This window comes from Orbicella faveolata, unplaced genomic scaffold (assembly GCF_042242905.1).
Source record: "Orbicella faveolata isolate gen_17 unplaced genomic scaffold, um_ofav_v1 contig_24, whole genome shotgun sequence".
Classification (NCBI taxonomy): Eukaryota; Metazoa; Cnidaria; class Anthozoa; order Scleractinia; family Merulinidae; genus Orbicella; species Orbicella faveolata.
This window is the reverse complement of record NW_028301552.1, coordinates 20,412,670-20,436,550: the sequence shown is the minus strand read 5'-3', so window position 1 is coordinate 20,436,550 and position 23,881 is coordinate 20,412,670. Positions and strand designations below refer to the sequence as shown.

At 38.1% G+C, this 23,881-nt stretch overlaps 1 protein-coding gene across 3 annotated transcripts; it reads right to left on the bottom strand.

Moving 5' to 3' along the window:
- Positions 1-1,661: 1,661 nt before the first annotated feature.
- Positions 1,662-23,849, bottom strand: LOC110047168 (neutral alpha-glucosidase AB-like). 3 transcript variants are annotated; one of them, XM_089292163.1, is made up of 29 exons: positions 23,771-23,849; positions 23,295-23,387; positions 19,874-20,110; positions 18,122-18,289; positions 17,474-17,564; positions 16,922-17,012; positions 16,524-16,620; positions 14,603-14,704; positions 13,948-14,026; positions 12,443-12,616; positions 12,173-12,234; positions 11,739-11,816; positions 11,564-11,639; positions 11,374-11,430; positions 11,077-11,146; positions 10,280-10,359; positions 10,064-10,105; positions 9,439-9,637; positions 8,994-9,095; positions 8,235-8,293; positions 7,438-7,622; positions 6,189-6,253; positions 6,010-6,086; positions 5,627-5,701; positions 5,068-5,181; positions 3,775-3,884; positions 3,324-3,398; positions 2,688-2,791; positions 1,662-1,955 (listed from the first exon to the last, which is right to left on the bottom strand). In XM_089292163.1, the coding sequence occupies exons 1-29, from the start codon at positions 23,791-23,793 to the stop codon at positions 1,843-1,845; spliced, it is 2,898 nt and encodes a 965-aa protein (XP_089148289.1). In that variant the 5' UTR covers positions 23,794-23,849; the 3' UTR covers positions 1,662-1,842. The 3 variants fall into 3 exon arrangements, with proteins under 3 accessions (XP_089148289.1, XP_089148290.1, XP_089148291.1); XM_089292164.1 differs by having other exon boundaries at positions 12,443-12,583; XM_089292165.1 differs by lacking the exon at positions 3,324-3,398.
- Positions 23,850-23,881: the final 32 nt, after the last annotated feature.

Below are 23,881 nucleotides of genomic sequence, written 5' to 3'. Positions count from 1 at the left end.
CCGGGAAATAAATGATTTTACGTTGCTTGTTAGTGCCAGTCTTCCGGCAATTGGTTTGGGGGTCATCCGGGTCTTAAAGAATCCAGCATTGAAGCAGATGTGGCCAGGTTACTGTCCTCTTTTCTAAACCTCTAGTTCCCCACGCAGTTCGCAATTTTCCACCCACCCACCCTATCGATAGACAGGAGGGATTTCAAATATTTGTGATTGCGGGTACTCCCCCACCTTTGCTGGGAATGGTTTTGATTGTTTAATGTTTTTCGGAGTAGAAAGTTAATTGTTATAAAAATAAGCGGCCACCTCGGTGGCCAAAAATTGGCATATTATGGTTTGTCATTTCCTCCCAGCTAACCTCGCGCAGCCATTGCATTGTGTAGTAAATGAATCTCAAGTTTGTGCAGTAACAGAGCATAAAGGTAAAAAAATAATAACTCCTCGCATTGTGAGCTTGGGCCGGCTGTGGTGTGAACAGCAAACCTCAGTTTAGTAAAGCTCTGTTATAATTCTTGAGTTTGCAAACATCGGAAGGTTAACTACATAAAATTTAACTAATAGATGGCGGTCTGTTCAGTACTAATCGGGAATACAGTCTCGACCTCTTCTGACAAACGTGCAGCTCGAAATGAACCGACTTAATGCAGACTGTGATTTAAAATCGCAATCTGCGTGAGATATGGGCTGTCATTGCGGTATTTTATTCTTCTTGGTGGTCTTTGACACTTCGACATTGATCATTAGTTGCATTTTTATTTAGCACGCTCCGCACAAGTAAATGGCGAGTGCTTCTTTGAAGCCATTTGACGAGCCGGGTGATTGATTACATTGAAATGGTCACTTGTGATTTACATCTTCACTAAAAAAAATTCTATCTTTTTTGACGCCGATTAGCGATTATCTGCCTCATATTTTTCCAGAATGTCCCGATTGAAGTGCTGGTCACTTTGCACTCTGCTGAAATCAAATTTCTTAGTATTGGAATTTCTAATTTCTTAATTTTTGGTTCAAAACTAGAAAATAAATACAAATTTCGAGTGTCTACGTATTGTTTTGTTAGTTATTCATCCACCTCATTAACAACAGGAGTGACTTCGTCCATAAAAATCTAATTGTTTATCCTTTACAGGTAGAGCAGCAGCATATTTCTTATAATACTGTACCTGTTAAAGATAACTGCTAAGTAAGCTGATCAGAACCCAGAACTAAAAGGGGTATCGATTTTCAATTTTTATACAGCGACGAACTGAGAATCAAATTTAAGGCGGCTCCGGGGGGAAAGCGACCACGAGTGGAAGATCATCCCCCATTTGAAAATAGGGGCGACCCCGAGTGGGGAACCAAGTTTCTTTTCCATTATAAGCTTGGCCATATCTGACTATCAACTTCTAATGAATTAAGTAAATTGTTTCCCCGAGCCAATAAAGATAATTGTTGTATTGCTGTTGGTAAGTTGTCGAGAAAAGTAGGGGCATCTATATACTGAGCATGTGTGGAACAGTGAGCTTGGGCAGCTGTCAAGGAACTGGGATAACTTTATATAAATGCTCGGAAATTCTATTAGAAAAAACATTTCCCCCATATAAACAGACCCTCGCTCTTCTCTTGCGATGGCAAGGGAATCATGAAGCAATTAAAAACAATAGTTCACTATTGAAATAATTCACTCAATTTGTACAAATCACTTTACTTTTTTATCTTCAACAAACCGTTACAAAATGTTTCTAGCACCTTGGCTGGTGTGAGTGCACCATTAAAGACGACAATTACGTCTTGTTCCTGTGATTACAGTCTCCCAAAAACATGGACAATGTAAAAAAATGGCTGATAATTTAATGGAAATCTAATCTAAGCGTGCATAGAGATGGTCCATTCTTTAGCAATATTGACCGCTGGCTTTTTGATGGTCATCGTGTTTGTGGAAGAGTCGTGTGTGAACTGGAGATGCCTGCTCTCACCACCTACAAGAGATAAAATAAAAAAAAAACTAACTTTTTATTGTTCCCTTTCCAGGTAATTATTACTTGAGCGGTTTTCAATTGTGTGTCATAAGTAATCAGACAATTACTCTTTAGGTTTTGCGTTTGGGTTTGGTTTGACGACACTCATTGAAAACCGCTCTATTGAGATAGTTACAGCCATTACTTCGTCTACTTCAGTTGAAGAGACTAGTCATTCAGTGAGCAAGCATTGCGCGGAAGAGAAGTTAAGTTGTGCTTCGAGTTGCTCAGTTAAATTTTCAAGACCTACAAAGTGTACGTTCCCCTGAAGAGTGGTTTCTGGGAGCGACAGGCGAAAGTGTTATAGTGAGCGTTATTTGTCTTTGGTTGAGGCGAGCACGACAAGGGAGGTTAGCGTATCTTGTTCGCGAAGCGAGAGTCAAAGATGCGACACACTTGCCAGACAGCTGACTGTTTGGCAGACGTGAGGGGAAAACAACAACAACCTCCCCCACCCCCCTCCCCCCGTCTGAATAGTATTCTGCACAACTGATCAATTGCTTTCCTCTATGGACCTCTCAAAACCAACAGGAAGTAGGAAAGATACGAAAATGGACAGCTCGATCTTCGTTGGTAAAACGCAACCAAAGAGACCAAATTCTCCCAAAGGAAAATCCTACCGAATGGATGAAAAGAGAAGGAGAATTTAGATGTCGATCTGGGCAGTAAAAAGGTGGCTGAATATGTCCATACCATCAGCTGTAAGGAAGATTCCTCTGGGGGCATTGCTTATTCCCAGAATAACAATACGCTCTATCCACGATGCAGTGGTGAACTGGGTGTTCGGTTTCTCTCGTCTGCAATAAGAAAACACAGAAGACAATTAACAGTGCTTCAAAAATTAACCCTCCATTCATTTATTTAATAAGTGAGATAACAAACAAATCTGAGCGTTCTTTAAAACAACGTGTGAAAAATGTCCTAATGAAGCGGGCTCAATGGAGAGCGAGGGTTCACGACAATTGAAGAGAGTTCGTCCTCTCGCTTCCTCGTCCTGCCGTTAATTTCCAAGCACGCTTGTCGAACCTCGGCTAATCCTCATCGAATTGCAACAACTCAAATTTTCAAAAAAAAACAACAAAACAAAACAAAACAAAACAAAAAATAAAAACAAACAAAAAAACAAAAAAAAACTCAACGAGGGTTTTTTTTTCGATTGACAGACAGATGAATGAGCCAGCCCTTGAGTTGTGGACCCAGACTTTTCATAATGAAAGGGGATGACAAACACATGCAATCGAAAATCAAACATTCGAAAAGGAACTGTGATCTGTGGGAAACCAGCAACACATGCACAGAGAAAAAACAAAAAACAATTAAGCTACTAACAACAGGTTCCACATGGATGACAAAATCCCGGAATCTTCAGTCTGACGCTGAAGAGGGATGGGTTTCGATGCATTCCTACAGGGTGGAACGGAAAATACCCTAGTTTAAAAGCACGCTGGGGCAAGATCAAGAACTTGGGACAAAAATTCCCGGGCAATCCAGGGGAGTCAAAATTTCCTACTTCAGTCTCTGATGGGAAAATAAAACAAACCAAGGATGTTGGGAATGCAGAAAAGACTCGTCTGCAAATTAACCTAAATTTAAATTGAAGAGAGACAAGAGAACGAAACTCAGTTTGACAAAGCATCTGCTAACTGATCACGAGTTCCCAGTCCTATTTGGATGAGTGATAATTCGGCGGTCTGGGTCGGTCCACCTGAAGGTCTCTCCCAACGATGATTACGCCTAACTGACTTAAACGAATTTCAATTTTAAATTATAGGAGTCTTACTTTGCTACCAGTCGCCCACCACGGAATGAAAACTTCATGTAGATATAAGCGCCATTCTTGTAGTCAAAGGTGTATCCATCGTCCACATAAAGGTCTCCTTCAGCTTCAGCCTGAACAGACATGAGAAACGGAAGTCAAATTATTACGAGGTCATTCCACCAGTTCCCGGAGTACGACAGGATGCTTTTTTTTCGCGGCTTTCTCACGCTTCCAAATGCCTTTCAACAAAACGCGCTGAGGAACATCCCCTGCAATTTAGGGAGTCCCACTATTAGACTAACGACTGATAATGCGTATGGCGACCCTTTTAATTTTATAGATAATTTGTAGATAATTAGTTCGAGGGGCAGGGATGGCGCAGTGGTGAGAGAGCTCGCCTCCCACCAGTGTGACCTGGGTTCAATTTCGGCCTGGTGCCATACGTGGGTTGAGTTTGTTGTTGGTTTTATCCTTGCTCCGAGGGTTTTTCTCCGGGTTCTCCAGTTTTCCTTCCTCCACAAAAACCAACATCTCCAAATTCCAATTAGACCAGGATAGAGGACCTGCATAAACACCGGCTAAGGTTGATGTGGATTGTAATTTGTTATTATTATTATTATTAGTTTATTTCTTTTATTTACTTTTACCTTGTAATATACCGATATTGACGTTGAAACCCAGGAGGGAGCCATTATGTAAACACTGTTGAAATAGGTTTTAATAGTTTATTTCTTTTACCTACTTTTACCTTGTATATACCAATTTGTATGGAATATGTTAATTAATGTTATGATGATGATAGTAGTATTAGTATTAGTTGTAGTAACCACGATATCATGATTAGATACGGATTTTTTTTTTTTTAATTATTACTATTATTATTATTATTATTATTGTTATTATTATTATTATTATTATTATTATTATTATTGTTATTATTTTTAATTAGCTACCAGGTTGTGCGGAAATCTTGCCACATGACTCACCGAATTTCAAACGCAAGACAAGGCGGTACAAGATGGTGTTTGTTGAAAAATACACTAGCTTCGGACCAATCTCGACCCCTGTGCCCATGTGACTCATTATTGCCACCTTCTTTGTTACTTTCTCCTAAGCTAAATTTAGCGTTGTTTAAGTGATCCTGGTTGATGAATGTAGCCGCATTTTAAATGATAATTTTATTTAGACATAGCTTCTAGCAGACTGTGATTGACTATTGATAGACCTCGATTTGTTGGTTTGTTTGTTAGTTTATCAGTGACAAAGTGCTTGTGCAACATGCTTAAAATACACGGTAAATAAATCTGTCCTTACATTGGGGTTCAAGGCCAGCGTCAAAGTGTAAGGATCATTGTGCATAAGAGCACTGCAGCGACGAATTCTTTGTTTGGTTGCAATGATACTTCCACCACGCTGAAACAAGGGAATCTGGAAGAAAACAAAAATAAATAAATAAAAAAAAATAACACATGGCATACCAGAGAGATGAAATTGTCGTTTTCGCAAAATCGTTCGAGTCGTGAGTAGTAAAGAGGACTTTGACGCGCAACTTAATGGTACCCGATTTTAAAATTCAGCCCAAAGAAAAACGGTCAACTTCAATTATATATTTTCTTTCATTTTCTCTCTTTTCTAGAGTTTTTTTCCATACCTCTTTGGAAATCAGGAAGGGTTTCAATCCCATTTATGATGTTTGAAATAACTTTTCGTTTCCGTACAGTCACGGCTCGTTATGGTGTTCTTCAATTACTTCAATGACTTATTTTTTTTTGGTTGATATGCAAGACACGCGCGCGATTTGTTTGTAAGATAGACAAGACACGCGCGCGAGTGAAATCACAGTCAAGTCTACGCTCGTGTTTAGTTACATTACCTTCTCGAGAGGGGTGGGCACATAAATCGTATTCTCTCCTCGGTAGATCTTGAAATCATGTAAGTCGTACCAAAACTGAAATTAAAGCAAACATTTCAACCATTTTCAGTCTCTTTAGGTCGCCTTTTTTATTCTATTTTACTAGCTAGTTTCGTATCTCAGCTCGCGATACTTCAGAGTGACTTGCTGTCTACTGAGCTCTTGAACAATATTTTCCCTCTTCCTGAGAAAAAAAGTAGATCCTTTTAATTCTCAAAACAAACTGTAAAAGGAATGGATGGCTATCCGTCAGGAGAATTGCTCTTTTGAACTGAAGACCGAAACAGTCGATACATTTATTTGCAGTTAACACGTACCCTAACCCGCAAATAACAGCTACCTACCTCGTCCTTGCCTGGGAGGTAAACATCAATGGAGTTTTGTCCCTGGGTGGTCACTGGTTTAACGAGAAGATTTCTTCCTAAAAATGGATTTTAAAATATGGCTTGTTAGAAGAGCACGGCCGACCTCACACCACAGCAACACATGAACTCCCTACAAGGGGAGAAAGCATTGCACTTACCAAGTAAAAACTCATCTTCCATCGCAAAGGTGTTTTTCTCTTGTGGGTACTCCACCCACAAGGGCCTGAAACAACAAGAATTTTCCTGAGATCAGTACAATTGTATAGGAGACGCAATGGCAGAGGGTGATCGGTGCGAAGCCCTTTTGATAGAGCGGACGCCAGGATTGAAGCGTTGACCAAGTCACTGTTGTGCTGGCAACTCTAACTTGTTAAACATTTCAGTGTGTAGTGTCAATGTACATTTGTATCCTGAATTTCCCTGGAGACCCGGACTCGTAAAAAATGCATGGCGATGCTACAAACTAAGATGTCTAAAGGTTAATTTACAGGCTACGATTAAAATAGCCAATTTACACAACACGATCTGAATCATGTGCACGGAACATATCGACACAATGTGCAAAAGTCAGAGAATGCCATGCAAAGATTTTTGAATGTCGGCCCAATTTGTAATAACTTTCGTACAGGCTTTTGAAAATCGGCTCTATCTGTAAAATCTATTGTACAGTTGTAAACCACAGACCTTTATAAATCGACCGAATGTTGCCCCACCCTGTGTCGATTTAGTTTGCTCTCGCTCCAATTTACACACGGCCAGAATGTGGAAAAAACGCTTTTCGTGCGGGGACGCTTGCTACGCTGGCTCATGTTACCCCCGCGAGCACTTTCCTATCAAATTTGAGGAAAATTGGACCGCCAAAACCGTAGTGTGCAAAATCAGCCTTAACAAGTACATATTTCTGTTAATAGATACGCTGTTCATGAGCAGCAAAAGATAATTTTACAAAAACTATCTAGTTTCTCGCGCTCTGATTGGCTTATTTTTATCATCAATAAGAATACAGACGGATAAACTTTTAATTTATACAAGGTTTCAAGTTCAACTTTCGGCTGTCAAACTGTCAACTTCTTAGCCAATGAGATTTTATGGACTTTTTTGATTAGCCAAGCAAAAAGCGAGAAAAGATATTGAGAATGTTCGCGTCATTTTGAATAAAATACACTTATCTTTGTTTACGGCAAGTTTACGGCGTCTTGTCCCCTCATTTATTCACGGTATTTGACCATTTTGGGGTCTTGTTATTGTAAAAAACAAATTGACGTCAGTTTTTTATGCGTCTGTCCTCTTATTGATGATAAATTTCGTCACTTTGACAATGTTATGACGCAATTTACCATCAATAAGAGGACAGACGCATAAAAACCTGACGTCAATTTGTTAAAGAGAAAATCTTTCATCCCTGACCTTACTATCGGTGTTCCTGTCTCAGAAGCGTGATAAAACAACGTGTACCAGTAGGGCAACATGGAGTATCTCAGACGTACAGCCTCTCTGATTAAGTTCTTGTGATTTTCCTCGTACAGCCAGGGTTCACGACGCTTGGTGTCCAAATGAGCATGAGCGCGAAAAAATGGGAGGAAGGCAGCAGCCTAAAAAAGTTCCGGCCAAAGACAAGCTGTTAGAGAGGTTTTTGTAGTGTCTCGTGACCCAAAACAAAATAATCACTTCAGGTTGGCTTTTAAAGCACAAATAAGATGGCGTAATCTATCGAGCTTTCTAAAACATGGATGCTGGGGCTGCCATCCAAAATACATGTTTTTTGATCCAGTAAATAGATGTTGTCATAGTTTACGCACATTAGCGTCAAAGTTCGTTCAATCGTTCGTTGATTAGTCAGTTTTCTTATTACATGAAATTCCCGCGAGGTCAAATTTTTCGGGTTTTTCATGTGGCAAAAAAAAGCAATTGGTTTATTTGATAAAACAGTAGTTAACAAATCTTCTACATTTGGAAAAAGTAAGTGTCGCCAAAACCAATAACCAACCGATAAATTCTTAAAAATTATTTGTCCAACGGCTATACGTAAATCATGTTGTACTGGCACCAATCATTTCAACCACAAGCGAGTTTATTTGATTTGGTGAAAGTCTGACTATTTTCCAACCGTCCTAAGTTGAAAGGGAACAACAACGGTGACAACAACCAACCACCAGAAGACGGTAAGTCCAAACAGAACACATCCAGGAAGAAACTGGACTCACCTGATACCATCTGACCAACAACTCCGAGTCAGGATTGAGGAAGAATCCACCAACATCAGCTGAAAGCACGGAAGAAATAACTTATTTTCTGATGCCAATAAACGGTAATGGGCTTAACGCCCGGTAGATTTACGAGAAGTTCTGTCAGTCACACAGGGATACTGTGTGCCTGACACAGAGGGTCTAACCCGAGACCTTCTGGTTCCTTGTCCAGATGCTCCACCACTGAGTAACAGAAGACTCGTGAAATTAAAGGTAAGGCCATTAAACTAGGATCGTGTCACATTTAGAACTTCCAAATGATTCGGTAACAAGTTAAGTTCTACAGCTACATATCTAAAAAGCCACATTGCTCTCTGCACGCACCGCATGCCTATATTGCAAACCAACAATCTGGATAGCTGACTCGAATCTTGTACTAACACTAAATAATTGATTCAATACTGCTTCCTAACATTTGGTGTCTGTGAACTGCAATTATTTTACGGCAATTCATTTCCTTCCCTCGATTTTAGGTCCACAGCAAAGATGATAGTGCTATCCATGAAGACAACGTTATCCACTGGAAAGCCGTTTTCCTGACGGGAGGAATTTTCTAGCCCTTAAACAACCCAACCTAGTTGAATTAATGAAAGTTCTCACTCGCATGATGATCTTCTAGATTACTGCAGTTTCTGGTGCCGTATAAGAAGTAATCTATTTTTCTGTATTGCCATCAAAGGGCAAGCATTCACTAAAGTTGATTGAAAAGTACCTCACCTCCAGAAAACGGTAGCCCAACCAGATTAAGCGTGAGAATCATGGGAAGAGATGCCTTCAGGTGTCCCCAGTCCGCTGTGTTATCACCCGTCCAGATGGGACCTGAAACCCAAGGATCAGTTACAAAACGCTTAGTTTGCACAAGCGAAACAAATTATTCGCAACATTCACTTCTCAGATAACGAATAGCTCTTCCACTAAAGATTTTATTGCCCCAGATGCATTATCTAACTTGTGAGCACCGTGATATAAACTGGTTAAAAATGTCTCGACGCCTACAATGATGGGTTTGTCTTTTGTCAAGTTGCACTGTTTATATATCTACCAATCTGGGAGGGGGGAGATGGGGGAGGGGTGAACGAAATCATGTCAATTTAGACACAGGTTTTGTGCACAAAACGAGATCGTTTTCTGATCAGTTGTTTTTTTGCCTTTCATTACTTACCGTTTCTCTGCGTGCCCGCGAAAAATGCTCGTGAGAGAACAAACGGCCTCTCGCTACCCCCGGAGCGGTCAATCTGGCCCTGCGCTGTAGCCATGTGCTGGTAGAAGCCGTAGACATTATGAATATCGCGGTGTTCCCAGTCCCCGTGGTGTAGCGCGTCCTTGTGCATGGTTATTTCTGGGCCATGGAAAACGGATGGCTGATGTAGAAAGAAAGAAGATGCAAGAATGGTAAATGACAAAATAGAATGCAGTTCTTGTTGAAAATGCTATTCCCGCATTCTTGATATTCAAAAACCTGCTATGTTTCTGACCTTATAAGAAAAAAGATGGCGGCTGCACATTTTACCACAATACCTTGCGAACTAGACACAGGGAGAGCCATATTTAGGCAAAATATTTGTCCCTGTGATAACCACATTGTGCATGATAGGTTATTTGAAGTTTTAAGAGCTTTTCGGTCTGTTTTTATGAGCGCTTTTTAAAGAATTGTCCTTTTTTCCGCTATGAATTATGGGTATATATACCGATCGCCAACACTTTATCCTGCGGAACCCTGGTATTACAGGGTGACGCAAACAACTTTCTTTTCGACAATGAACGCACGCTTACAATTTAACACTCACCTCATTCATGTCATTCCACGTAAACAGGGTTTCCGTTGAGCCCTAAGGAAATATCAACAGCTATCAGCACGACTAACAGGTAGAGCTGCTTAAAGCTGTGGCAATATGCATCAATTTTTTTTTCAGAATATTTTCTCACAAAATCAACATGAGATAAAGCCTTTTCGTGTCAAACCTCAAGACACTGAACCAGAGAACGTTAAGTAATTCAAGTACCTGATACTCGTTTAAAGCAAACTTGCCAGCCCACCATTTGCGAATCTCTGGATTGATGAAATCGATCCAAGATGATGTGCCTAAGAAAGAGAGAAAGTAAAATCGATGTTCATAGCCATGCATACTTCGTAGTTGATGTGATGCTTCATGCCACAGAAACTTGGGATAAGCGCTGTCATGAAATCTGCAAGACTAGCTCAGTTTAATGATCACAGGGGCCCGTTTCTCGAAAGCCCCGGAAACTTTTCGGGTCCGCGAAGCCACTTCTAGTTAATCTGTATCTAAACACAGAGAGGCGTATACGCCTGAAACTTCTTTCATGAAGAGAACCTCTGTTCATATTAAGAGGGTTGGATAAAGCCATTCTGTAATCATACGGTTTGATATTTTGCTACGACTTTCCGGGTGCAAAAACTTTTCGGGACCTTCAAGAAACGGGCCCCTGGAGTCTAATTAATCTCGTACCTGGCGTCTTCACTTCTTACTGTACAAACTTGTCGAAAAAAAAAAAAAAGACTCTCGCGAGTTCTGTTACAGGATCGATTTTGATTGGTTTTAAAAGTGAAACTGGCCAGAAGTAAAGCATCAGGGACTCTACTGAGCTGTGCAATTCAATCGGAAGTCCGATATTTCTGGACTTCGGATCGGAATTTTTCGAGTTCACTCACTCCTCGACCACTGGTGAAGGGGAACGAGGATTCAAAGATATTAGGGCCGAGTTTGATGCACTACCGTTCACAGTAACTTGTGTAAAACTCCACTCTACATGTACATGTAGTTTTTTTACACGTGTATACCTGGCCAGCACCAATTCTCGTATTCACCACCATCTTTGTTCTTCACGTAATATCCCAGTCTGGTTGCTTCCTACGATATTCAAACAGAAACATGAAGTTAAAAGTAACGCCACAATAAATGATGCATAACAACAAATAAAAAGAACACAATTTTACAACGTTAAATGAAGCACTGACTGACTGACTGACTGATTGACTGACTGACTGATGGACTGACTGACTGACTGACTGACTGACGGATTGACTGGACTGACTGACTGACTGATTGATTGACTGAGGAATTCACAATCAACTTACCTCGTGAATGTGATATCCACCTTCACGTTTGATGTGAGGATCAATAATGGTAACCATCTAGAAAAAATATAAAGAATGAAAACAAAATCAGATCGACAGCTTTACCCCTCATCAAGGTAAGCAAACATCCACCAAGGTGTTTCTAAACCCCCGATAATGCGTCGAAGCCTGTTCACAATATTCTTTTTACCTTTCGACCTTTTGCTGCCAGGTTTTTCTGCATCTGATCAGGAGTGGGAAATTTAAGCTTGTCCCAAGTCATATACCTGCATTAAATTCAATAACAAATTAGTTTCTCAATCATTAAGCAGCTGCATTAACATGGTAATGGTTTCAGTAGATCAGTTAGCTTCAGAGCAACGTACTTCTTGCCATCAGTATGTTCAATGTCCAACCACAACACATCATAAGGGATGTCGTGTTCATCAAAACCGTTGTCCACACTGAAATAAAATAAAATAAAAAAGACAACTCAGCTGTCAAAAGTTATGACCGATTCAGAAGGTACACTTAATTTTATTACTTAAAATAACAAGTTATGTCTGTTACACGTAGTTTAGCGCATGAGAACCACAAGTACATGAGTCAATTGGCATTATGGCTGCAGATTTACTGCACTCCCTAAAATCAGGGGTTTCATTAAGGACCGGGCACCACCTGTGAGGATGATTTTGCCCGCCTGGTTTGACTACCTAGGGAAAGTTTTCTTAGTTTCCCTCTTGCTGATTTCAAACGTTAATGAAACCCCTGTAAAACTAGAATGAGAAATAATAAAAAAAAAACTCCCATGAAAACTCACTTTTTTACATCATCCTCATCATTGTAATTCCATCGGCTCTGATGATAAGCAATTCCAAACATCTGTTGGAACAACAAACATGGTCACATGTACATTGTAAAGTTCTAACCAATGAATACAATCATTCAATGCCTTGCTTGATAATCGCCAACTGAATATTTCACCTATACTTTACTGTTTTGCCAGATTTAGCGTTAAATTTTCAGAACTGACATTAAAATAACTGTATGGACACAAGTAAGGAGAAATGGTATTTTGAATCAAACTCACAGGTGGCAGTGCGGTTGTCCCAGTAAAGGAAGCATACTCGCAGAACACATCATGAGGCTTTGGACCCAGCATGACAAACACGTCGATGATGCCACTCTCCGAGATCCAGTGGGTGTCAACCTGGGGGACTTCTTCACTTCCCTTGAAAAATGACATCAGTGAGTTTAACATGGACTGAAAAACAAAAACAGTGGAATACAAAGGGAGGGCTAAGCTTCCAGCTGACCACTGAGAGTATTTATTTTTATTTTTTATTTAATTATAATATTAAACAAGGGAACCCAACTTGCCATGGCGGTTTTCAGTGGGCCCTTGAATTATTTCTGTATTCTGAATTATTTTAGAGTCATGTCCAAAGCTCCACGGAAATTTTGATTACATCGTTGTGCATGTAGTTTTCAGACATCAAGCCATGCCTAACTGAGAAGGTTGCTGAAAGAAAATTATCTGGGCAGTTTGATTTATCAAATAAGTTTAGTTTGTTAAACATCAAAATAGACACCTCTTTTCTTTCCAAACAGAAGTTAAAATAGAAGGTCATCTCAAAAGTCAGCTTTGAAAATTAAAGTGCTGTTTCTGACAAGAATGTTCAACAGTTTTAGAGCATTTGACAAAACTTCAAGTTTTTAAATAATAATATTATAGACTTATCAGCTAAACAATCATTTTAAACAACTAAAAACATGTTAGAAAAATAAAAAGAAATGTTGCTAACAATCCTCACTAAAATTAATAAATAATATTGCACTAAATAAATCCAGGGTTTCATTAGTACATTATTTATGGTTAATCAACAGTGTTTTCATGGTTAGGGTTAGACTTGAACTTTTAGGTTTAATTTTCACTCACTGTAAATGGTAAATTAATTTGATTAAAAGTGGCTTGTTCAATATTTCAACATGTGTTAGCCTTATTAGTTATATTTACTCTATTTTGAAAGATTTTACATTTTATTTCCTTCACATTCATCCCAACTCACATAAAATTAGCAGACACACTTCAATCTTGATCAACATTCTTAATATTTATTTTTTTAATTTTGAATTTCAATTGACATATCAATTCATTTCAAACTCTCAAATATGGCAGCTTCATTTGCACCTCCTTATTGGGCACTTTGTTCCCTCATTTGTTCCAGGGGGGAGGGGGCATGTCGTTGGCATAGCTAGGGAAGGGACCAAGGGGCTTTTGCTGCCCCCCTTTGGTTTTCAACTTCGTGTTCCAGGCCCCCTCTATCATGCAAAAATGAACTATTTCACTTTGCTTCCATCCCTCAGCTTAGCACTTCCAACCACTGCCACCTCACCTCCCCCTCCCCCCCCCCCCCCCCACCTCTCCTCAGTACTTCTGGATCTGCTACTACACATGGCAGATCTTGTTACTAGATTCTCCTAACCATAAAACAGAAGGGGTATATTTTCAAGGTTTGAGGGCAACTTACATGACAGTTTCAAGGCAGAATGAAAGGGAAAAAAAGTAAAATCAGATCAGACTGCAAAATCTACCTTTCTTGCACTAGATGAGGAAATGTCCACCCATGTTTCAGCCGCATTCATCCAAAACACACCAACCGTACGTGCAGCACTATGAGGTTACAAATCATAATTATTACAAGAAATAAAAGTGAAGTAAAAATACATACATATTTAAGGAGAAAGCTGGTAGATAAAATTCAGTCTATTTAATGGAGTTGTAAGTTTTATCCAGGCAAAATGGTATTCCAAAGTTTCTTATATGGCACAGGATGCAAAAGCTGAGGACCAATAAAAATGTAGCAAAGCTAACTTATACAAAAGTTAGTTACCTGTACTTATATGTATCCTAGCTACTGTAACCATACAATATTTTGATCTTTTGACAAATAATAGATCTGCAGAGACTTAAATGCACTTTTTGCAAAAGCTACATGTAAGCCATGACCATTATTGCTAACTGTGAGCTGTGGTAGCTAGTGATATATATAGAAAGCTTTCAGGTGCTTCCATTAATTTGAAGTCTGCACTGCCTTGAAAAGCTAGTGCATAATAATTCACGTTGCTCTATGCTGCCCAAATTGGTACGTTCGTAAAGCGCAGCAAAATTGTCCTCTCACAGTTTGCACAATATAATCATTAAAAATAACACTGGAAAGAAATTCCCTGACTGACTGCTGGTGCTCACCTGTGAGCTATCATGACAGGAATACTACCATAAAGTGCCATTCTGGATTCCAGCTCATACTCAAACACATCTAGGTTGTATAAGCGGTATGGCTCTGAACCACTGAAGAATAAGAATTAGTACATGTATGTTACAGTAAGTAGAAGTACCTGTAATTTATACTTCTGTGATATTCCACCTGGCTTCCCTGATAGTTTTGTCTCGTGACTCTAAATACCTCGTACTAACCAAGTTCAAAGGCCGTACTGTAAGTTACAGACCACAAAGTGTGCAGGCCATAAATTGAAGGGAAAAACAAGGATCTGTAACTTACAGCACAGACTGAGAACACGAGGTTAGTAAGATATTATATTTAATATATATTATATCTCTACTGTGTGTCTGATGGGTTCAGGAATGATTTCTATTCACGCGAAACGGCTTGAAATTTCTGATGCACCTCGAAAGCAAAATGAGTCAACTTGAAATCGTTGTTAAGTGACTCTTACATAGTTAGCAGGTTTTAATTTTACACAATTTCAGAAGTAAAAGAAAGTTTTAAACTATTACTTGCTAAAAAAGTTAAGAGCACTTTGCGATAAATCACGAAACATTTTGGCAAGAAAAACAGCCGTAAATTTCATCAGGCTGTACAATAGAATTTTTTTTCGCTTAATCGACCAATCACAGTGTGCGTACTAACTGAGAGATATAATAAGCTTTTTATTTTCTCTAGACTGCAGGCAGTCTGTTTTTTCTCTCAGAATTCAGTAGGGGTTATGAGGCGAGACGTTTTGGCTAAAGGGGAATGGGATGAGACATGAGCGTGCCCCTTCTTCCCTACTCGGCCATACCACCCTTTTCCCGCCTTCTTCCCTATGCGGCCAATGCCATACCGCTCTTTTGCATTCGTGATGACAAGACACTCGTCCTAGTGACCCTTAGAGAAGAAAACAGCTGCCAGCAGACTAATTTTCTCAGAAATTGTTACAGTCACGTAACTTTTATTTTATAATGTACTGACGTCAATGATACCATCATTATGTAGTGATAATCATTCAATACGTTGCAACAAATATGATAGTATTGGGTCTTATGAAGCAAGTTTCCACTTAAAAGCTGTTGTTCATATTTACGCAAAGTCAACACGCTGCAATGAAATAATTAAAGCGACCGCCGAACTCGAGTTTTGGCGAACGTCTTTGCCGTTCGTTTTTCATCACTTTCATGTAAGTTTTTCGCTTGTAAGTTAAAGCTGGCTCCCTTGAAGTGGCGTGTGAAACAAGAGCCTGCAAAACCAGATGTTCTTGTGGCATAAACTTCACCGCGTCGCGAGAATTTAATCATTTTCTCGCAAGCTAATCGCTTGTAATTCATTCCAAAATATACGCTTCAATGGTTCTCGTGAGACGAGACTCTCGTCTCGCGAGAAACGAGACGAGAGGTGGTAACTTACTTTTGAGCGGTACTGTAAGTCGCAAGTTAAAGTAAAAGTTGTAAACATCATTCAAGTTGCGATTACAACTGGGTTGTTCCCATCTTCATTTCAAAATTATTGCATGTACATGTCATAAGATCCAACCTAGTACATATTTTAATTATTCTACATTATTATGAATAAATTATTTATCATTAAGTTTTTGTCACATCAGTTTTTTAACATGAAAGTGCAAAAACATTAAAACAGGCTATACAGGAGCACATCACAATGATCATCTGTGATACGGCAGCAACCGAATCTCTTTCAACACCTCTGACTCCCATCATTCAAATATCAAATGCAGATATAGTAGAGAGTATGTCCCTTTAATTTATATGCGCATATAAACTAAAACTCACTTTTTGAACACTGAATCAATGCCAAGGTTAACTATACACAAAGCTTGTATAATAAGTATAAATTTGTTATTTCAAAATGGCACATTTGTGTCGAAAAACTTACACTGTATTCTTGAGAGCTAAACTATCTGCATGTTCAGGGATTCCATACACATGTTCAACACCAGGGAAGGAAATATCCAAACCAACAGAGCAAGGACCTTGAAATATCAAAACCAAAAACTTACAAATAATAACAAAAAGTCAAGGTTGTTTACTGAAGGAACATCACAAACTACAAGCTAAGAAGATCGATACACAACCCGCAAGCTGGAGACATGTACGTTTATATGTACGCGTAACTCATCCTGGGTACAGAAATCCTGTTCTTCGCATGCTTCGCCTTCCTGGTTTTTAAGAGGCATGGGTTGCACATTGGCTACCAAAATACACCCAATGACTTTACATTAAAGCTGATTCTTCTTGATATATAACTGGTACACATAAAATTTTATAACTCACCTCGTGGTCTGGAATCATGGTGTTCTTTAAAGTTCTCCTCCCATTGCTCTTCTTCTACTCTTTCTTCCTCTTTCTTTTCACTGTTATCCTCCTAACAAAATAATTTCCCCACATTTACTTTTACAGTGATGATTAGTGAATGTACCTCAGCTACAAGCAAGACACCCCAGCATTATATATGCTCCCATACATTGCTTTTCAAACCACAGCAGGCCACTAACTATGTGGCCAATATACATTGTACAGTAATCTACTTTCATGGTAAAGAGCACAAAACATAACTGGAAACTAATTTTACACTTGCCCAAGTTGTCTTATTAATTTTACACAGTGGAACCCTTTACTACATAAAACTGTATAAGACAAGAACTGAAACTATAAAGTAGGTCTGTAGTGTACAGTAGGTATCCAATTAACATCAAAGTATCCATATTGAGCAGGAGTTCGTAAAGCAGGGTATTTCATCTCCAATTTAAAAGATCATCAGGATTCACGCAAGACCTCTATCCACTCCATGACTTTTAATTAAGAAAATGTTCATGATTCTCATACTGATTCAGACTGTTCATCTGAGTTTGCTTCTTCATTTTCCCCAGGAGGATGACCTTCATCATCATCTTCTTCATTCTTAATGGGTATCTTCCTAATTTGATTTAAAAAATGACCAGCATATATTATATATTATCAAATAACATACAGTCATGGATGTGGTTTGGTAGGGCTTTAAACTTTGAAAAATCTTTGAAAACTTACAAACCATAAAATGCCTGTTTATGTGCTTGATTCTTTTTCAGGGGCTTCAATAAGATTTATAACCAGAGCTCAACATTACGACTGCTGGGGTTGCCAATGTGACCAAATTTTTTTCACTGCCAACTAACGTTTCACACTTTTCACTGATTGAGAAATACTCTTTCTGGTGACTTAATCTGAAAATTATAAGGGCCAGCTAGCCCCAAGGTTTTTTCCTGAAAGTTGAGCGCTGATAACACTAAGGCATCAGGATTTCTGGGCCAAAAAAATCAGCAAGTCCCATAAATATCTCGAGACAGCACCAAGTACTACTGTACGAAAAATGTTGATGAAGCAGCGGCGCAAAGCTATGTTCACTGCCAGTCAATATTATAGATTTTACCTGTATGCACAGTATTGTTATTAATAACATCAACGTGACTGTTTTTATGTACCGCTGTAGCTCACCGTTTTTCCCTATATTGTTCAAAATTCATCAGCCCTCTTGAATTCACAGACACAGCAACTTCATTGTCAACCAGAAAGTCAAGGCGAAAGGGCTCAAATGTTAACACAATGCTGTTGTTATTGAATCCAACATGAACACTTTCATCATCTTGCTTCAGTTTTTGATTGCTGAAAATGATTCAGAGATAGCTGTAAATACACTTCTGTCAGACACCACAACTTGTTCCTTTAAAACCTTGTTGGCTGAATTAATCACGTTGGATTTCAAACTATTAAATACAGCAACCATTATTCATAGTTCTGTTCAATAATTATTTGGAACTAATTGGAAAGACTAAGCAGAAGCAACTAGAATACAATGTAAAATATTAAGGGTGTTCCTATCTTACCAAATCACCTATAATCACTCAGGTCTAATCACTCATAATCAGGAATTGATTACAAAAAATAATGTGTTAAACTTATCATGATTGCATAGCAAGCTTCATGTACAGGATTGTATATAGCATGATTTTGTCTCCACTTATATGTCCAGCAATGCACGCTAAATAATGAAGTTGGGTGATGGACAAAACACTGACCCCTAGTCCATGGACTACCCTAATGGACTACCCAAATGGACTACCCTAAAATGGACTAGTAAAAAAATACTATTTCAGATGAGTGGTATGTTAAGAGGTTGCGATTATATACTTACATGTACACTGCATGGAGGATGCTTTTCTTTTCGCTCTGCATCGCCTTCAGCCGCCATTTTGAATAACTATACTGAATTATTTAGAAAATAAAGATGTTGTTGTTGTTGTTGTTGTTGTTGTTATTGTTGTTGTTGCTGTTGCTAAAGGGACAGTCTCTGGGATATTGTGGCATAGTGGGCTTAATAGCGACTTTGTTGATGATTTGTCCAAGTGTACTGTTTCAAATTGGTCCATACTCCAGTAATAAAGGAGGAGGAAGCTTTGATAGACTACCACATACTGAGTCTCGCAAACCACAAAAATTTCCACATAATTATAGTCCAGGCCAGCCAAGAATACTACTGCTTCCACTCCACTCTGAATTTTTGTAGCTTAGTCATTGGAATTTCTTGCTGTCCCATAGCTTTATCCTCATTCCCATTTCTATTTCATTTTGATACACTCAGGAAAAAACCAGAAGACTAGCTGCTTCTGTGCCATAATTTTCGGCACAAAACAAGCAAAACAAATCATGAGTAACATCCTGAAGATTATTTTGTCTGTTCGAGAAAGACTGAGCTACTGAATCACGTGGGAGCAAGATTGAGTTGTCCACAGAATATTTCATTTGATTTGAGTCTATGCTTTTTGTGTACAGCGGTTGTTTTATTCAGTATAGTTATTCACAATGGTGGCTGAAGGCGATGTGGTCCGAAAAGAAAAGCATTCTTCGTGCAGTGTAAGTATATAATCGCAGCTTAATTCTTAACATATCATTCATCTGAAATAGTATTTTTTAGGGGTAGTCCATTTTACACGTAGGGTAGTCCATTTGGGTAGTCCGTTTGGGTAGTCCATTAGGGTAGTCCGTGGACTAGGGGTCAGTGTTTTGTCCATCACCGGACCGAAATGATTTCAGTCAAATTTGTCAAAGCAAAATCAGCTTGGCCATTTAAGATATGGTCCTAACTATTGGCAGATTTCACAATATTGTCAACAAAATTTTGTCATTTTTGTTACTACATGCATTTTGTTCATGTACATGTGCAAATAACATATTAAACCTGCTGCTTACCTTACAGTGCGTGGTTCTTGAATTAAGACATCTTTCACTTCATATCTTGGTCTAATTGGGTTCAATTCATTTATTCTAAACCTAGCTGTGTTCTTCTCTAAAGTTTCAAGTTTAAGACTAAGCAATACATTTGATTTTTTGTTTAGTATATTAACATCAAAAGAAGAATCTGTGAACACTATTGAATCTTTGACCACAGAATATGGAGATTCCCCAGGCTGGATTGCTCGATTATTCCTGCAAAAAAAAAAAAAAAAGATATTATTTTCAAACTTTCTCAGCAGCTGCAAAAGGTATTGGCTATTAGTCATAATCAGTTCTAATCAGTAGTGTTACACAGGCATAATGAGCACCATGGAAAAAAAAAAAAACCTGCAGTGAATTTTTTTCAAACTTTCTCTCCACTTACAAATTAATTTAAGTTATCTTAAAATTAGAGTACGAGTGCCAGAAAGTTTTCTGCGAGCAAATATTCATTGAGATGTGGCTAAGTTGACTATCGCTCATTGAAAACGAGAGTGAGTAGCCTAATTGTTTTATTAGATACTCTAAAGGATTACAGCACAAAACCTACAATCTTGTTTACCTAGTATTTTTAAGCCCAAAATTAAAAGTAACATTCAGTTTCAGTTTCAGTCATTTACTATATAACAAGCACGAACAGATCATAAGGTGCTATCAAGTTGGCTATAACGGTGAGTAGTACAGGACTACAGATCAACCCTGGCAATTTTAAGTAATCAAGACTACTTAATCTGACTTGCTTTTTTTTTCTACTGGCACAAAATACAAAACGTTTATTCAATACTTTTCAGCTTCAATATGAATCCTGAGAGAATAACATACAGTACAGTGCAGCTCAGATATATGCCAACCAAAATATATGCGCAATTCACGTCAGCCCAATACGGGTATACGCGTATGCATATACGCACATACACATATATAGTATATATACGCCTTCAGACTAGACTTAATAGCAAAATGTTAGTTGAAACGCACTTGACAGAAAATTAACTGACTGAATATTAATTAAAAATGAGAGTATTTTGCCGTTAAATCGAAAATTTAATTACCTGAGTGTTTTTTTTTTTTTTTTTTGTCAAATAGAACCGGGGATACACGCTTCAACAATAATCCCATCTTCATGGAGGAAACAACACAACCGACATTTTTTCGACATAAAGCTAACATGGTCTAAGCAAGCGACTTGGAAATGTGTGCCAAAACACACAACTTTTCCTTGAAGAAAATTAAAAATAACAAAACGTGCACGTGAGCGGCGCACCATAGAAACTTCAATAGACAGTTCTTTCATCAGGGAAAGAGTATTTTACCATTTGAATGAACGGTTTGTGTCAGACATAACCGGAGATATCATTTTCTCGACAAGGTCTTTGGAACGCTTCAAACAATAAACATCTCGCAAGGGACTTGCCAATGCATGCCGAAACACAGAACTTTTCCTTGAAGAGAAAATAACTAAACGTGAGCGACGCGCCAGTGAAACTTTGATAAACAATTATTTGGCTAAAGAAAGAGCATTTTACTGTTTGAATGAAAGGTTTGTGTCAAATATAACTGGAAATATCATTTTTTCGACAAGGTCTTCGGAATGCTTCAAACAATAAACATCTCGCATCCCTTTAGTTAAAGTTATGAACAATAGTTTACATTTCCAGAGTTTTGACTGATTTAGTAACCATTAGATATCAGCCATAAGTAACCACTCAGCTGTGTTTAATTGGAAATCTGGGAATCTGATTGCTTCTATCATTATTTTCTATTTGTTGATAGACAAGAGTTGTCTGTGCATTGCATTTGAAGCTGAAAATTGTTCTTAATTTTAGGCTTAAAAATACAAAAAATTGGTTAACTTTCTGCTAATTAAAACAATTACACTACTTGCCCTTGTTTTAGTCGAGCCTTAGGCAATGTGGCTGCATCTTGTTGACTACTTGCTCATAGAAAACTTTAATATAATTTTACCATGTTTAACAATAATGGTTGACAAAAATTACATTCTTAGGACTTGTTTAAAAAAATACCAGTCTAATAAGATTTACTGATATCTCATGGTTGTTTTGTTAAAAGAAAACAATAATTATTCAACTTGGGCTTATCACTAGGTGAAAGATGATCATAGCATTGGGTATCTATCATCATAAATTCAACATATTTCTCATGGAATAATATCATTTTCAAATAAGACATTCAAATAATTTTTATGATTGTAACATTATTTTGCATCATACATCTAGAGGACATTACATGGTAGCGCAAAGAAGTGAATTTCATTTTCGACAGGTTGAGCATGTTGATGTTGTTTTTAACACTCAAACACAAGAAGAAAAAAATTCATACCTTCAATCCACCATGTAATTTTCTTTTAATTACATAGACATTAATCTACCGCAAATATTTTTGCTTGCACATGATTATATTGGTCCAAATGCATCACGTGATTGAATATACTCCAGCTAAAACTGGGGAATATCTGAGTAATTTAATATTCCCCAATTTTCAAAACTCCCCATGTTGCGAAAAATATTTGTATAGGAAATCATATGGTTTCGAGTTCAATTTGGAATTAATTTGCATGAGTGAGCTTTTTGAAAAACTCACAAGTGCAAATTAACTCCAAATTGAATGAGAAAAACCGTATGATTACTTATTAATAATATAAACATGAAAAAATTTGCGTGGAGGAAGTGCCAGAAGATCTTTCTTGAAGCCATTTTCTCTCATTTGAGGAAACTTTTTTCAAAGTTTCAGCACAAAATTTTCGTCATCATTTTATGTGATATCATTTTCTTAGAAAAGTTCCTATTTTCTGTCAGTCAATCATAATCCACAATTTCGATGCGTAATTTGCACTGGTGTTACACTTTTTGCACTGATGTTACACTTGAACTGCACTGCTCTTAGCCAATCAGAATCGAGTAATTTTTTCATGTGTATTATTCGAAGGATAATTAACACAATAGCCTCCACTTGACTTTAAAATATGCTCGGATACTTGTCCTTGGACAACATATGTTCCTGGAGTCTCACAGTTTTCCTCAAGCTTCCCTCTCAGAAAACCATTTGCTTCTTGACACAGATACTGTCTGTGGACAAATATCTGAGCATATTTTCACACCAATGATTGCACAAACAACAGTGAAAAAGCTGGAATGGAAATGATGTCATCAGTATCCTAGCCTCACTAGTCTAGTGATACGAAAAATACACGAGTCAGGTCTCCAATGTAGTTTTGTATGAATTTTACAAGTGCTGTGTTTTTCAGTGAAACATTCCTGTCCATATAACAATTAGAAGTATTGTTTTTGTTTAAACTTAAATTGCTAAAGAAGCTTATTAACACCCTTTGATATATTAACCATACCATAAATTATATACAAATATTAATTTTACCCACCGGCAAAAGCTACAGTCATCACATTTCTTAAAGTTCCCCTTGTCTACTGCATTGATCTCTGGAATTATCCACAGCAACAACAGCGAAAAAATCCTAACAGGGTATGAAAAGCAAAGAGATTTTTTAATGTCAGCTAGGAAGAGCTCTGTCCAATGTAAAGCTTGCGTGCGACCATAATTGACTTGACTTGGTAATTGAAATGTATTTAAATTAAATTTGAAAAGATGGGCGCACATAGCCTACTGCATCCGACCGATCGACGTTGGAGATAGCATAAAAAGGAAATAGCCCAAAGCGAAAACCGGTGTCAAAACAGCTAAGTACACGTGTCGAACGTAAGATCTTCAATGAGATAGGATAAGTGACCACGCAGTGTAAAGAACAAACCGATCGCAATGCTAAAACACAATGAATACGAGTGAAACCGAAGTAAATAGGTGAATAAACACAGAAAGAAAAATTAAAGATCACAGTACCTTGTTGCGTGTGAGGTCGCCATTGAAGTCTCATGAATCTCACGGGCCGAGATATTTGGCGAGAAATCTGGGAATGAGTACTTTGTTTCCAATCTCCCGGATGCAATTCAA